This window comes from Simochromis diagramma, unplaced genomic scaffold (assembly GCF_900408965.1).
Source record: "Simochromis diagramma unplaced genomic scaffold, fSimDia1.1 OVJJ01000304.1, whole genome shotgun sequence".
NCBI classification, from domain to species: domain Eukaryota; kingdom Metazoa; phylum Chordata; class Actinopteri; order Cichliformes; family Cichlidae; genus Simochromis; species Simochromis diagramma.
The window spans coordinates 6360453-6374214 of record NW_024387030.1 but is presented as its reverse complement, the minus strand read 5'-3'; the positions used below and the strand labels follow the sequence as shown (position 1 = coordinate 6374214).

At 40.8% G+C, this 13762-nt stretch overlaps 1 protein-coding gene across 3 annotated transcripts in view; it reads left to right on the top strand.

Annotated features, from left to right (window-relative positions):
- The window catches only part of sptb (spectrin, beta, erythrocytic), a 42132-nt gene that overhangs the window by 25657 nt on the left and 2713 nt on the right, over nucleotides 1-13762 (top strand). For all 3 annotated transcript variants that reach the window (XM_040042503.1, XM_040042505.1, XM_040042504.1), the window contains 19 exons: nucleotides 93-183; nucleotides 562-708; nucleotides 1882-2148; nucleotides 2573-2797; nucleotides 3285-3374; nucleotides 3837-4127; nucleotides 4353-4483; nucleotides 4710-4914; nucleotides 5427-5650; nucleotides 5949-6099; nucleotides 7238-7482; nucleotides 8532-8670; nucleotides 9030-9114; nucleotides 9494-9690; nucleotides 9798-9880; nucleotides 10254-10317; nucleotides 10461-10711; nucleotides 11375-11548; nucleotides 13598-13640. In XM_040042503.1, the coding sequence (XP_039898437.1) occupies nucleotides 93-183; nucleotides 562-708; nucleotides 1882-2148; nucleotides 2573-2797; nucleotides 3285-3374; nucleotides 3837-4127; nucleotides 4353-4483; nucleotides 4710-4914; nucleotides 5427-5650; nucleotides 5949-6099; nucleotides 7238-7482; nucleotides 8532-8670; nucleotides 9030-9114; nucleotides 9494-9690; nucleotides 9798-9880; nucleotides 10254-10317; nucleotides 10461-10711; nucleotides 11375-11548; nucleotides 13598-13640 (3103 nt within the window). The remainder of the gene's footprint in view (nucleotides 1-92; nucleotides 184-561; nucleotides 709-1881; nucleotides 2149-2572; nucleotides 2798-3284; nucleotides 3375-3836; nucleotides 4128-4352; nucleotides 4484-4709; nucleotides 4915-5426; nucleotides 5651-5948; nucleotides 6100-7237; nucleotides 7483-8531; nucleotides 8671-9029; nucleotides 9115-9493; nucleotides 9691-9797; nucleotides 9881-10253; nucleotides 10318-10460; nucleotides 10712-11374; nucleotides 11549-13597; nucleotides 13641-13762) is intronic.

The window sequence follows — 13762 nt, the reverse complement described above, 5'->3', positions numbered from 1 at the left end:
AGTGTGTCACAGAGGGATTTCTTAGAGAAAAAAAATACTGTATGTTTAATGCATTTTCTTGTTGGTTTTTTTTGTGTGTTTTTTTACTTCAGGCATGACAAGAATAAACGAAGAGCTGAGGAGGTGTCTGAGAAGCTCAGAGATAACCGTGACCTGCAGCACTTCCTGCAAAACACACAAGATGTAAGTTCACTGTCAGTTTACAGTTTATTTGGCCATTGGGAAACATCAATTAGCACATTAATTATTAGCTTAATTATTCCTTCACTTGCACTTGACATCACAGTGTTTTCCTCTTTTTATCTCGTGATTATTTGAGTTAATTTGCCAAGCACATCCTGCTGTGCTTATTCTAACGCTGTGCTTTTGCCTGTCCTAATGTTTAGAATTGAGGTCCCATTTTACTAATTGGTAAATGCTGTGTTTTGTAAAGATAATGAAGTAAATCCTGCTTGTGTAAAGTTGCTTCTGCATAAACGTCAATAGTTAATGTTTAGATGACTTTCCAGAGTATAGTGGGCATTTTTGCAAGGATCTTAGATGTTCTTACTCTTGCTTCAGTTGACAGTATGGATCAATGAAAAGATGCTGACAGCGCAAGACACATCGTACGATGAGGCCAGGAACCTGCACACCAAGTGGCAGAAACATCAAGCCTTCATGGCCGAGCTGGCCTCCAACAAGGACTGGCTCAACAAAGTAGATCAGGTCAGTAAAAGTTAAACGCTACTCATTACTGAACTATTATGATTTCCGCTTAAGAGCTGCTCAATCTCTTTATAATTGCATTTTACAACAACTAATTAAGGCTCCCTTTATTCAATGAATGTCATGGCTATTCCAATAAATAAGTAATGTAAGTGGTAAGATGCCTATCACAGATTAGAAATTAGGTTTTATTTATTTAGCATCGCATATTACTTATATTACATGTACAGTTTTAGAAGATGAGGGTGACTGACTGCTGCTCAAATCACAATGGACTGAACCCCCACAGCTCCCCCTGTGGGTGGTGGGCCCACAGGAGGGTGAACCCAGGTACATAATTTGGACTAAGCTTGGCTAGGCGCCATGGGTTAAGGGACAGTCACCAGACGCTCACTACTACCCTGAGCATGTGTCCAGAATGACCTCTCTGAATGGCTCTTCATCTGCCACCTGAACCAGGACAAATTTGCCATTGGAGATACTACCACGGTCAGATCGGCCCCAACAACATAGCTCCTAGGGCCTACAACCCCCCTCCACCACGATAAGGTGGTGATTCACACAGAGGAAATGAATCAAAATGCCTCCTAAGTGAGGTGTTTTTGGCATGTCCTACTGAGTGTAGCCAGGACATGCTGAAGATATTATCCAGTGGATGGATGGATTTTGCATATGGTATATAGGGTCGGTTCACTGTAAATAGCAACATTTAAACATTCAGAAATGTTATCTGTCACAAGCTAATTGAATATGTTCAGTGAAGCGCAGGGTGATGTGCTATTAGGAGCTAGTGTGCAACAAATAACTTTAATTGGAATAAAAAGGATGTAAGTTAAAGCAAAGGAAAAGAAGTATGAAGGATAAAAGAAGGACACTCAGAGTGTGCAGATTTCACTCTCTTTGAATGTCAACATATAAAAATCTGAAATGTACACAGGTACTAATATACTCATGTACTAAGCGTTCCACTTGCTTTAGATAACTTATAGAAAAGCAATACCTGGACCTTTTCTATAAGGAACCAAATTAACAAATGAATTCATATTTGAGGCATTTTACAGTAGGTATTGACATTCCCTTTGAGGTACTTTTTACATGTATCTTATTTTAAAAAAAAGTCATACAGTGTTTTTCCTTCACAGAAACATTCGTCTTTGTTTTTTGCAAGTACAGGAAGGTCAGGAGCTGATGGAGTTCAAACCAGAGTTTGAGCCAATTGTGACGGAGGAGCTGGCCAAACTTCATGAGCTGTGGGACAAATTGGAGTCCACCACCCAGGAGAAGGCACGGCTGCTATTCGATGCCAACCGCTCTGAGCTTTTCGACCAGAGCCTGGCTGACATGAAGAAGTGGCTGGGTGAGCTACAACAGCAGTTACAGAGTGGAGAGGAGGATGTTAAAGACCTGACTAAAGCCAACATCCTGCTCAAAAACCATCAGGTTTGTCTCTTAATGCACCATGCTCTGCACACTTTAGATTTGTATGCTGCCTTTTCTTTGCAGTTCCTCTTCACACGAGCACCCCACTAAACAGATTTAAATCACTGGGAATGAAGGCTTTATAGCTTTAGGATTTATTTTGTGTGATCATCTTTGTGTTTACTATTTGCATCTAAACACAACAAACTCCAAAAAGCTTTGCATTCGTCTGAAAGAAAAACTGGAACACAAGCTACACTAAATACTAAATTGTAAACATAAGCGCGATCTGTACTATGAATTTATATTAGAAAATTTACATGAATTAAAAACTGTGTCTGAGCTCAGTTTCATACATAAATGGCATGACTAACTTTTACCGTCTGCTACATCCTGATTAGTAGCTTGAAAGGTTATTCATCTTCATGTTTTTTTCCTATGCCAGATGATGGAGAACCAGGTCCGTGACCGAGCTCGGGAGCTGGAGGAACTCCAGGAGGCTGTCAGGAAGCACGGTGGAGGCAGGGAGGACCAGCCGGAACTGGAGGCTGAGCAGCAGGCCCTGCAGAGAGACTTCCAGCAGCTCCTCACCCCAGTGGCCCAGCGCAAGGGCAAGCTTGAAGCCGCCAAAGCTGTCCATCAGTTCTACAGAGACTTGGCTGATGAGCTCGTAAGCATGGATCACAGAAAAGTGTTCAAAGTCACTACTCTGACAAAATGACCGATAGCAGAAGTTGAGAATAAAAGCCGTTAAGTGCTAGAGTTACATTTGTGTTCGCACAAAGCTGAAACCTTATCATAACGCAAACTTTAAGGTTTATTTCTTTGCTAAAATTTGCAAACCTAAAGTATGAACTAGCAAAACTACTAGCTCTCACTGTGAAACTTCCTCTTAAGGTGAATTTGGGTAAAGAACAGTTTAATCCCTCATGGGTTGCACTGCCTTAATCCACTCTAGTCAGCTGAAGAGAGCTTAAAAAAGGATTTCGACTGTTTAAGACATTTGGTCAAGGGTTAAACATTCAATACAAGTCACTTGGTCATGGATGTTTTTTAAACAAATACATCATAGATTTATAAATCTCTTCACCAATTTCAGCTGCGTTCTGTCCTCTTCATCATAACCTACTTTTCCTTTATTTTTCTCTCTCTCCCAGCTCTGGATTGAGGAGAGGATGCCCCTGGCAATGTCACAAGAACACGGCCACAATCTTCAAACTGTGCAAATGCTGTTGAAGAAGAACCAGGTAGAGATTTATAGCTGCATAATAACTTGTGGTTAGCTAAAAAATTGTAACACTGATTCATTTCATTGATTAATTTACTTTCTTAATTAGTCTATAAATCACAGCTTCCATAACATGTCAGAAAATAGGGAAAATGCCCCAAAGTGAGATGGTAAAATTAGTCATGTTATACTACCAGTGGTCAAAGATAAAAGAAAAGCAACAAGTACTCTCAGCAACTTGAAAAATTATCTCAATAGTTGTAATCATTTCCATAGATCTCGGCATAATTAAGTAAGTAACTAATTGTTTCAGCTCCATCTGCTTTGTTTTTACAGTATACTTGGTGCATAATATGTAATAAATTAATTTTCAGATGAATATTTTTGAATATATGTTTGTCGGCTGCACAATATATCAAGTCTTTGTTTCTGTATATCAAAAAGCCCTGTTGAGGTCCACAATCTCTTTTTTGTCCCTCAGACTTTGCAGAAGGAGATCGAAGGCCACCAGCCCCGTGTAGATGAAGTACTAGAGCGAGGAAAGAGAATGGCCATCGCCGCCGGCGCAGAGGGCAAACCAGAGGCAGAACGTATCACGGACCAGCTGAAGGAGCTAGAGGAGGCATGGGCCCGGCTGCAGGATGAGATGGTGAAGCGCCGAGAGCGGCTGAATGGCTCCAACTTGGCCCAGCAGTACTACAATGACGCTGACGAGGCTGAAGCCTGGATAGGGGAGCAGGAGCTCTACATGATCGCTGATGAGAAAGCCAAGGTGAGGCTAAGAGGAAGACCACAGATATATACAAATCTGATCTAATGATCTAAATTAAAACAAGCCATATTATGCTAAAAAAGACAAGCAGTTCTGCATCCATTAACATAATTACATGGTTTGCGTTTCCTTTAATTAAGGTGGCACACTTTTTATAAGTGGCAGCCTGCACTGAGAGTTCATCTGGAGTACTATAACATACTCTTCTTTTCCTTCTCTCTCTAGGATGAACAAAGCGCCATGCTGATGCTGAAACGCCAGGTGATCCTTAAGCAGGCGGTAGATGATTATGCTGACTCCATTCAGAAGCTGGCTGACCGTGCCCAAAAGATGTTTGGAGAGGAGCACCCTGATGGGTTTGTACACACTGAAGAAAATTTGAACTCTTAGTCAGGATGCTAATTCACTCATGTTGTCCCAGTCAGTTGTGGTTTAGTGTGATAAGACTGACAACCATGCAAAATTGGTATTTTAATCATATGCCTCATCTAGAGTAAACCTAAATTCAATCTCTGTGAGCTATTTTTTCTAATTTCCCTAAATCTCATTTTCTTCTGCTCTCTCCCTTTACCTTTTGTGCAGTGAAGAGATCATCAGGCGACAGAGCCAGGTAGACAAGCAGTATGCGGGCCTGAAGGAGTTGGCAGAGGACCGCAGGAAGAAACTGGACCTCACATTCAATCACTTCCTACTGAGCCGAGAGGTGGAGGACCTGGAGCAGTGGATCTCAGAGAGGGACGTGGTGGCATCCTCCCAGGAGATGGGCCAGGACCTGGATCACGTCACGGTATTTTATATACAAACAATTATAGCACATAGAGGGAGAGAAACTGGGAGACAGGCTGGCCACAAAATGGGAAAGATTTTCGTCCAAGTGACACAGATGGACGTTTTTACACTCACTGGGATAGATTAGTGCAGCGCACTTCCATGTGGTCTTCCCCAACTTTTCTGCTTAAGTGCTAACCTTTTTTTTTTAACCTATTTCAGTCCAAACATAAGGACGTGTTCACAGTGATTTAAAACGTCTTTCACTTGCCTTGTGTGAAATGGTTTGAGAATTTCTATTTAAATCTGAAGATCAAGTTAAAGATTGAATTTATTAAGCTGTGCAATATATTTGATCATACTGGGTTTTTTTTTTTTTTTTGCCACAGCTTCAAAGTTTTTGTTCATTCTTACTTCTTACTGACTTCATTTTCAGTGATTTTAGGTGAAGTGAAGTCAATCACTTAATCACATATAAATTCTGTGTTGTTTGGGATTTTTTTTAAAAACAAAACAATCTTTTTCCTTCAGCTTCTGAGGGATAAATTCAGAGACTTTGCGCGGGAGACGGGAATGCTGGGTCAGGAGCGAGTGGACATGGTCAACCAGACGATAGACGAGCTGATCGAAGGCGGGCACAGTGAGGCGGCAACCTTGGCGGAGTGGAAGGACGGCATCAATGAGAGCTGGGCTGATCTGCTGGAGCTCATCGACACTCGCGCCCAGCTCCTGACAGCATCTTATGAACTGCTCAAGTAAGAAAAACAGTATTGACAAACCGCTCCACAGGCTGAAAGATGTCCAGTAATCTGAATGGACATAAACAGAAGCTTTTGTGTCTAATCCTGTAATGTCACATGCCCAAATAAGTGAATATAGATTGATTTAGGCAGTATTAAACTGTGGCATGACTAAAGGCATCAAAACAGAAAACATATGCATGCGATAACAGCGTCACAAAGAATTAAACCTAACGTGATGACTACATCTGATATTTAAGTAGGATGATAAACACAGAGCTGAAGAGATAGACACCGATCTGTTTTCTTTAAGGTACTTTGATGATGGAAAGGAGTTGGTGGCTCAGATCCACGACAAGCAGAAAGAGCTGCCTGAAGATGTGGGTGAGGACTTCAGCAAAGCAGAGTCTTTCCACAGAATGCACGCCGCGTTTGAGAGAGACATCACCACTCTAGGCAAACAGGTAATACACACAAAGGGGCCTTTTACTCAGTGGGAACGCACTAGGCAGTGGCCAGAAGGTAACTTTGATGATTCATATCTAGAGGGGGGAAGAGAGTGCTGTAATGTTTGGGTAACTGCGAGGAGTTTTCTCAAAAGGTGAGAATCAATGAAAAAGCTGTGCAAATAGTAATTCTTAAATTTGCCATCCCTGCCCACAGCTTATTGCAAAGAAGGAGACTATAACAATTAAAGGTCTAGGAATAAAAATATTTATGCGCGTTAGACCGATCTATGTAACGTGAAAGGTGTCTCAGAACTACGGCCTCATTCAGCAGTATCCCTTTTGACGCCATTGAAATCTTTTGCACCTTTGCATAATTTTGGTTTGAAGACAACTAAGGGGCTCCCAGCATTCATAAACATCATTCATGTAATGTCCTTAAATTGACGTGCTGTGATTTTAAAAGGTTTCATGCTGGCTGCAGGACATCAGCAACTGCTCTTTTATAAACAAGACAGTGAGGAGATAAAAGAAACATTATTTTATTTTATAAGGAAAGCCTTTCTGTTTTAGTTTGGCCTCTATTTGGTTCAGTAGCACTAACTTTGGAAACAGTATCCAAAGTTACAAAAACTGGTAAATACAGTGGAGGATTTGGCTTAAAGAGGTCTGTAGTCCCCCCCCCCCCGGGAGTTGGTGGAGGATAAAAACAGAGCTAAAAGCAGTGGATATTTTGCCTGGATTCTCCAGATTTCCAAACACAACTTCAAATGAATGCAAATGCTGCTGCGCGTCTGTCAGATGTGTAAATAGGCAACTGTTTGCTAACCCGTTAACACCACACTGTAGCAACTAATGTCACAGCCTCTCAAAATTCAATAAAAACTGCTTATAATACTGACCACGTTAAAAGTCACAGCATTACCCTCAACATACTGTGCAAATATTCATACATAAAAAAATCTTAATTTCAGAGAAGAAGCAATGTAAAAATAAGTGTTCCCTAGTCATTCAACCTCCTAGTTTTACATAAATAAAATAATAATAAATTAAAAAGAAATGCAAAGAATATTTTTCTCTGACATGATTCTCTTCACATCAGGGAAACAAAAACCCCTAAAGCCATGTTTTGACTTGTCCCTCTCCTTCACTCCAGGTTCAGCAGTTCCAGGAAACAGCTTCAAGGCTTCATGCCCAGTACGCAGGGGAAAAGGCAGATGATATTCAGACTACAGAGAGGGAGGTGGTGGAAGCCTGGAAGGGCCTGCTGGATGCCAGCGACGGACGCAGGGCGGAGCTGGTGGACACAGCAGAGAAGTTCCGCTTCTTTACCATGGTGCGAGACCTGATGGCCTGGATGGAGAGTATCATCCAGCAGATAAAGACCCAGGAGAAGCCCAGGTGATCAAATATGTCAGATGAGGACCGTCTGGCCTTCGGTTAGCTGTGCTGGATCTTTCAGTTCCTCTCACACTCGACTTGATATCCAATCCCGGAGCCTGTCTCCGGATATTTCGGAGGAGATGATATCTCCCCCCTGACCTGGCGTCCTGGCCCCCCCTTGCCGTAGCATGTTTGTTGTACCTCATCAATCTCTAGCTGTGAGAGCAGTCCCTGAGTTTAGGAGAGCTAACTGGATACAGATGCCTCAGGTGGGAATCAAACTTGCGACTCCCGCTCCAAAGGCATGTAGTCTTACCACTACGCTATCCAGCTGCTATATGGGATGCACACTCAGATAAATTAATAATCAAATTTATCTGCAATATCTGAAATAATGAATACTTGGATAGAAATTGAAGAAAATAAAGTATACAAGAGATAAAATCTGATTGTGGTAGCTGAAGACCAAAAACTGTGCCAATATTTGTTTTTAGGAGGTGGAGGGAAAGAAGTGGAGCTTTTTTTCTGGGGTTTATCTCTGCACATGTATTTCCTTTTTAAATAACAGAGTTAAAAGAACAGAACAACTTCAACTAAGTAATAACATATCTATTTAGTTAATGATTATGAAGTATGTCTTTCACTTAATATATTTGTAAAACAATTTCTGCTACTATTTACATTTGCATTTTACATTTACTTTGTTTACTCATTTGCTCCAAATGGATTTGTTTGTGTTGCACATTAATTCGCTTCTGGATGAATCATCTTAATGAGGAATATTCAGATATGTGGCAAGATATATTTTATTGTCTGATTTTAGAAGAAAAGCTTTAATTTTTCATAAATGGCACTTTGTTCACAAGAGATAATAGCTCTGTCCTATTTATGTGACACAATTCATCTTCCTACAGATATTCAGCATGACTATAATATTCTAGAATAGAGAACACTGGAAGTCTGCCAGAGCCAACTGCAACAATGCAGTTCCAGTTGTTACCAACAGAGGTAGGTAAACTTCATGCATTACCTGTTATCACTTAACATCCATCATTTCTCTGCTTTAGGGACGTCTCATCCGTTGAGCTCCTGCAGAAGTACCACCAGGGGATCCGCTCGGAGATTGAAGCCAGGGGAGCCAAATTCACTGACTGCGTCGACCTCGGCAAAGCCCTGCTGACACGCAAGCACCGAGACTCTGCTGAGGTGAGCCTTCAACAGCAAAGACAGCTCCTTTTTATCCTCAGCTGGGCTTCAAATTGCTGCTTTCATTAGATTTAATTACTTTTCTGGGAGTGATTGTTCTTGTCTGGCTCAATGGAACCAATTGGCTTGCCGTGAAATAAAAAATTCCACTCATCTTACATTCATCAGGGAGACTATAGAGCAAACACTAATTAGAAATGGAAAAGCTAAAAGAATTTAAATGAGCAATTGACCCCGGCCTGAATTTAATATTTGGTTAATTACTCCACAATACTAATTCTTAGAGGATAATGGGCAGTCTTGGGGCTGAGTTGTTTAATAATACTGATATGTAACTGAGACCATACTACTTGTGTCAGATCAAAGAGAAACTGGTGCAGCTGATGGAAAAAAGAAAGGAGATGATGTTCAAGTGGGATGACAGATGGGACTGGCTCCGGCTCTGTGAGTAATATTACACTTATCTTATACTTCAACCCAGAAAATATACCCTAACCCTTTACATACATTATCTCTTTGAAAAAACAAAAAATCTTTACTTATATCCCAAAGGCCATATGGTTAAAATATGTGAAAGCTCATGCATATAAATCCCTGCTCAGAAAGTAGCTCCCAGGCTTTTGTTCATCAGAAGCCTCCATTAACAACAAGGATACAAAAATAGTTGCTTACTTCCAACAATGCCCCAATTTGTCACATAATGCACCCCCCAGTCATAACATTCACCTTACAAGTGAGGGATCGCCGCATAATATGAACACATCTAAAAGAAAGACTTTTATATCTTAAACTTCTCATGATGACGTGGCTTCATTGCGTCTAGTGCTGGAGGTCTGTCAGTTTGCGCGAGACGCTTCTGTGGCGGAGGCGTGGCTGATCGCTCAAGAGCCCTACGTGACCAGCAAAGACCTGGGTCAAAACGTGGACGAGGTTGAGAAGCTCCTCAAGAGGCACGAGGCCTTCGAGAAATCCACCGCCACCTGGGAGGAACGCTTTTCCGCACTGGAACGCCTCACTACGGTATGCAAAAATCTTACACGTGGTTTACAGTAATTTGATTACTTCACGTGTTTCATTTACCCTGTAGCTAGCCAGGTTACTGATCTTTGTTCGCCACTGTGTTGCAGTTGGAGTTGTTGGAGCTGCGAAAACAGCAGCAGGAGGTGGAGCAGTTCATTAAAGATGGGCAACGCTCAGATAAAGAAAGCAGGTAAACATACAGCACACTGGCTTTCATGTTCGTACTCTATATGCATGAGGGCATAGTATTAATTGGTAGCAGTGTCATCAAAGTGTAAGTCTGGTGATAAAGGCAGTGTAATTTTAAGTCAATCCTTCTGTTGTTAAGCCCCAGAGAGAAATACAAAAAACTGCAGTGAGCATCTGTTAAAGGAAATTAGTCTGTTAAAAATGAAAGTATTTATATTAATACCCTAAATTGTGCAGAGCAAAAAAGTATTAGCAGCCAAATGCAATGTTTTGCAGACTTTCAATGAGTCGCATTTGAGCTCTCTTTCTTTCACATACACACTTCCACACCTGCTGTTCTTAAAAGTCCTCTCATGCTGCCCTGTTTCCTTTAGGAGAGAAGACACGGGCTTTGTGGAAGAATCTTCACAGCTCTATACTGCTGAGGAACAGACTCTGGTTAGTACTGCACTCAATCAGCACAAGCTTTCTGTATTTATAATGTTGTTAACTCTGTTTCAGCATACTGACTCAGCTCTCATCTCTTCTCCAAGGAGACAAGTTCACTTTCTCATGAACTCATTTATTTATTTTTGCTTTAGTCTGGTGAAGCGGAGCCTAGTTCGGGTCTGCAGGAGGGGACGGCCGGTGACTCGACGGTGCCCATAGAGTCAGAAATGAGAGAGAGTGCCTCCCTGGAGCTGGAGCCCCCTGTCTCGGTGGTGACCCCAAAGGAACCAGAGAAAGCAGCCACCATGCCCTCGGACCCCCTCAGAGGCCAGCCTGTGCTGCAGGAGGGCATGTTGAGCCGCAAACATGATGTAGAGGGCTCAGGAAAAAAAGCTTCAAATAGGTAGATAACGAATGGACCACAGCACTGTGTTTGTCTCTAATATGGTCCTTACATCATGCCTTTGACTATTCCAGGCATTGTTTCCTTTCTTTATGTTGGGAAAATCTATGAGCCTATTATTACTTGCTTATGTTTGTTCATCTGTCACGGTGAACATCGAGACTTTTCCTTATTTTACTGACCGCACAGTGCTTTCGAAATCACACCACACCTAAAAAGCGTTAAAAAAACCGACCATTCAGCACAATTTGTGTTCATTGTGATGGATTAAAACCAACTCGAGTAAGTTTGAAACTTGTTAAAACAGCAAAGGGAGATCTATACTTTAACTCAAAGTATGGATCAGTTCTGCTTTAAATCAATTTTTCAATCGACAAGCCGCCAAAAGTAGCCCTACAATAAAAGTGCTTTTTGTCAGGGATCTTGCAGGGCTTCATTATAAGAAAATATTATTACTCCTATTTAAAGATAGAACAACCCACTGTTTTGCAATAAGTGCTTATTTAAAATGAATGTTCACAAAATAAAGTCTCGATGGATTGGTGAGGTAGCTGCTCTTTAATGGGGATTAAATGAAATTCATTTCGTGTTCTTGCCAGAAATTAACCTGAAATGATGTTAAAGTCCTTCTTTTTCCTGCTCCTGCCTCTTCTTCGCTGTCAGGTCATGGAACAACTTGTACTGTGTGTTAAAGCCCGGTCAGCTCTCAGTCTACAAGGATGCCAAAAGCTTTGGCCACGGAACGACGTATCATGGCGAGGATCCCCTGCCCCTCACCAACGCCAACTGGGAGATCCTCACCAACTACAAGAAAAAGAAGCATGTCGCCAAACTACGGTAAGAATTACATCATAGGTTTACTTGAGTCATGTTATTTGGAAAGGTAAATATACGATATAAGACCTTATTAAATTGACTTATTAAGAGCTACAAGAAAATGTGGTTTGTACTTGTATTCACCAGGGTTCTTTATTTTGAGAAGCAAAAGGTGCTATAAAAATTCATCCGACTGAAATTTCATTACATTTACTGGAAGTTAGTAGAGACATCGGGAATACACCCCTCAGCCCCCGGTCCTATTTACAGCTGAGAAATAGCCCTTTGTCACCAAAACCTCTTCAGCTTAGTAACCATTACTCAAATGGGGAGTTATTCAAACAGATTTAGAGATACGGAAAAGCGGATTTTCTTCCTTTACCTTTGGACAGAGGTAAGCTGTTTCTAAACTCACCACTTTCTGACTGCAGTGTTAAATATAACAGTGTTATATGGATGTTGGTATTACCATTTAACATTTGCAAAGGGAGCAAAAGAAAAAAAAACATTTCCCAAAGCTCCCTTTAAACTGATAAGAGATAGAAGCTAAATGCAAACTCACATTCCTCACGCATACAAGTCTTAATCAATACACGTTGAATTTAGTTGAATAGATTAAATTCTCTGCTCAGAATGGATTGTACCACTGAAGGTTTACTTTAGCAAGTTTTTACCTAAGTGTGGTTCTCTGGTTTTTAAAAATCAACCACAGCCTCTTGATTTTTCATGAAGGAAAAAACAGGCAGCCAAGACAGATTTATATGCAAATTACAAATGAATATAAGCACTGCTCAGCTCTTTGATACAATGGTCTTAGATCCTAACTGGTTAGATATTAATTGTCATAAGGAATTGTCAGAGTTTGATCAATTCTGACTTTTAAAGTTTTGGTATCACTCAACAGCCATGGGTTGTCCTAAGCAGCTGACTGAAGTTCTGAAACTAAAGACTGCTGGTGTCTACAAAGCAGCTAATACATCAATGTGCTTTCAGCTTGCAATTTACAAAACCCAAAGAGCCATTAAAAAAGAAAATCATAGTTAAGGCAAACTGTGGAAGACATGAAAAATATGGGAGACCAAGAAAACTTCCAGAAAAAACCAAACAAAACTACAAATCTGCTTCACACTACAGCATTGATGCACAAACATGGTTCACATAGAAGAGTCCTCAGAGGGATAAACTAGGCAGATCAATTTAAGATTGAGTCCTATTTGAATCAAAGAAGCCTGAAAAAAGCACCTTGGCAACTGTAAAACATGGGATTTAATATATTCTGCTTTAGGGTGGTGTGGTAGTCGTTGGCAGGAAACACTGCACTGATATTAACAAATTCTGAATACGAATGTTTTTGTCTCAGGGCGTCAAATACTGCTGCTCTCTGTATACACACGAGGTGGCCTTCAGCACTGATGCCTTGGGGACATATGGGCCCCTTTACTACATTAATCTCTGGCATTGTTAGATGTTGAGAAATAATAGTCTAGTATTGAAGAGCATGTGTTATAAGGATCAAGAGGTGGCTTTGGAGTTTGACATCCATTAGGCAGCAGTTGATTTAATCCACTGTTTTATTTTTGCTTCTGGGTTAGGTTAGCAACTAAAAAGTAATTGCTAAGGTTTGGTAAAAGATCATGGTGTGAATTAAAATATCCCCCCTCGCATCAACTCTAGAGGTAGAAAACATCAAGGTCAGCCAGTGTGACCTTTACAAGCATCCATAAATAATTATTTATCATTACTGGCTAAACCAGGTGCAAGTTGGACAACTGGTGCATAATCTCAATTTTGCCAGCGCCTTTGACAAAACGGCAATATCTGACACCATGGTTTATTGCACCATATGTGCAATAAAGAGCATGCATTTGCTTTAATAACATGACTTCCACTCAAACATCTAGTGGTTGTTAAGAAATACGCAGACAGGCAAAACTTGGCACGCAGTAAAAGAGTTTTTCACTTATTTGCCAATTTCAGGGAAATGTCTGGATGTTAACATGATTTCATTCTAGCGATTTTAATGTAAAACATAAGTGCTTCTAATATTTATATAATTTTAACCTTTTACAGGCTTGGAGATTGCAGCGAATTTTTGTTCCAGTGTAAAGACGAGGTGAGTTGAATTACATTGGACTTTCTCCTGGACTTGAATTATTCTGGTCAAAAGGCATCTCATATAATGGCTGACCCTATGTAAAGCAGTAATCACAGGTTGCAATGCTACAGATAGCAGTT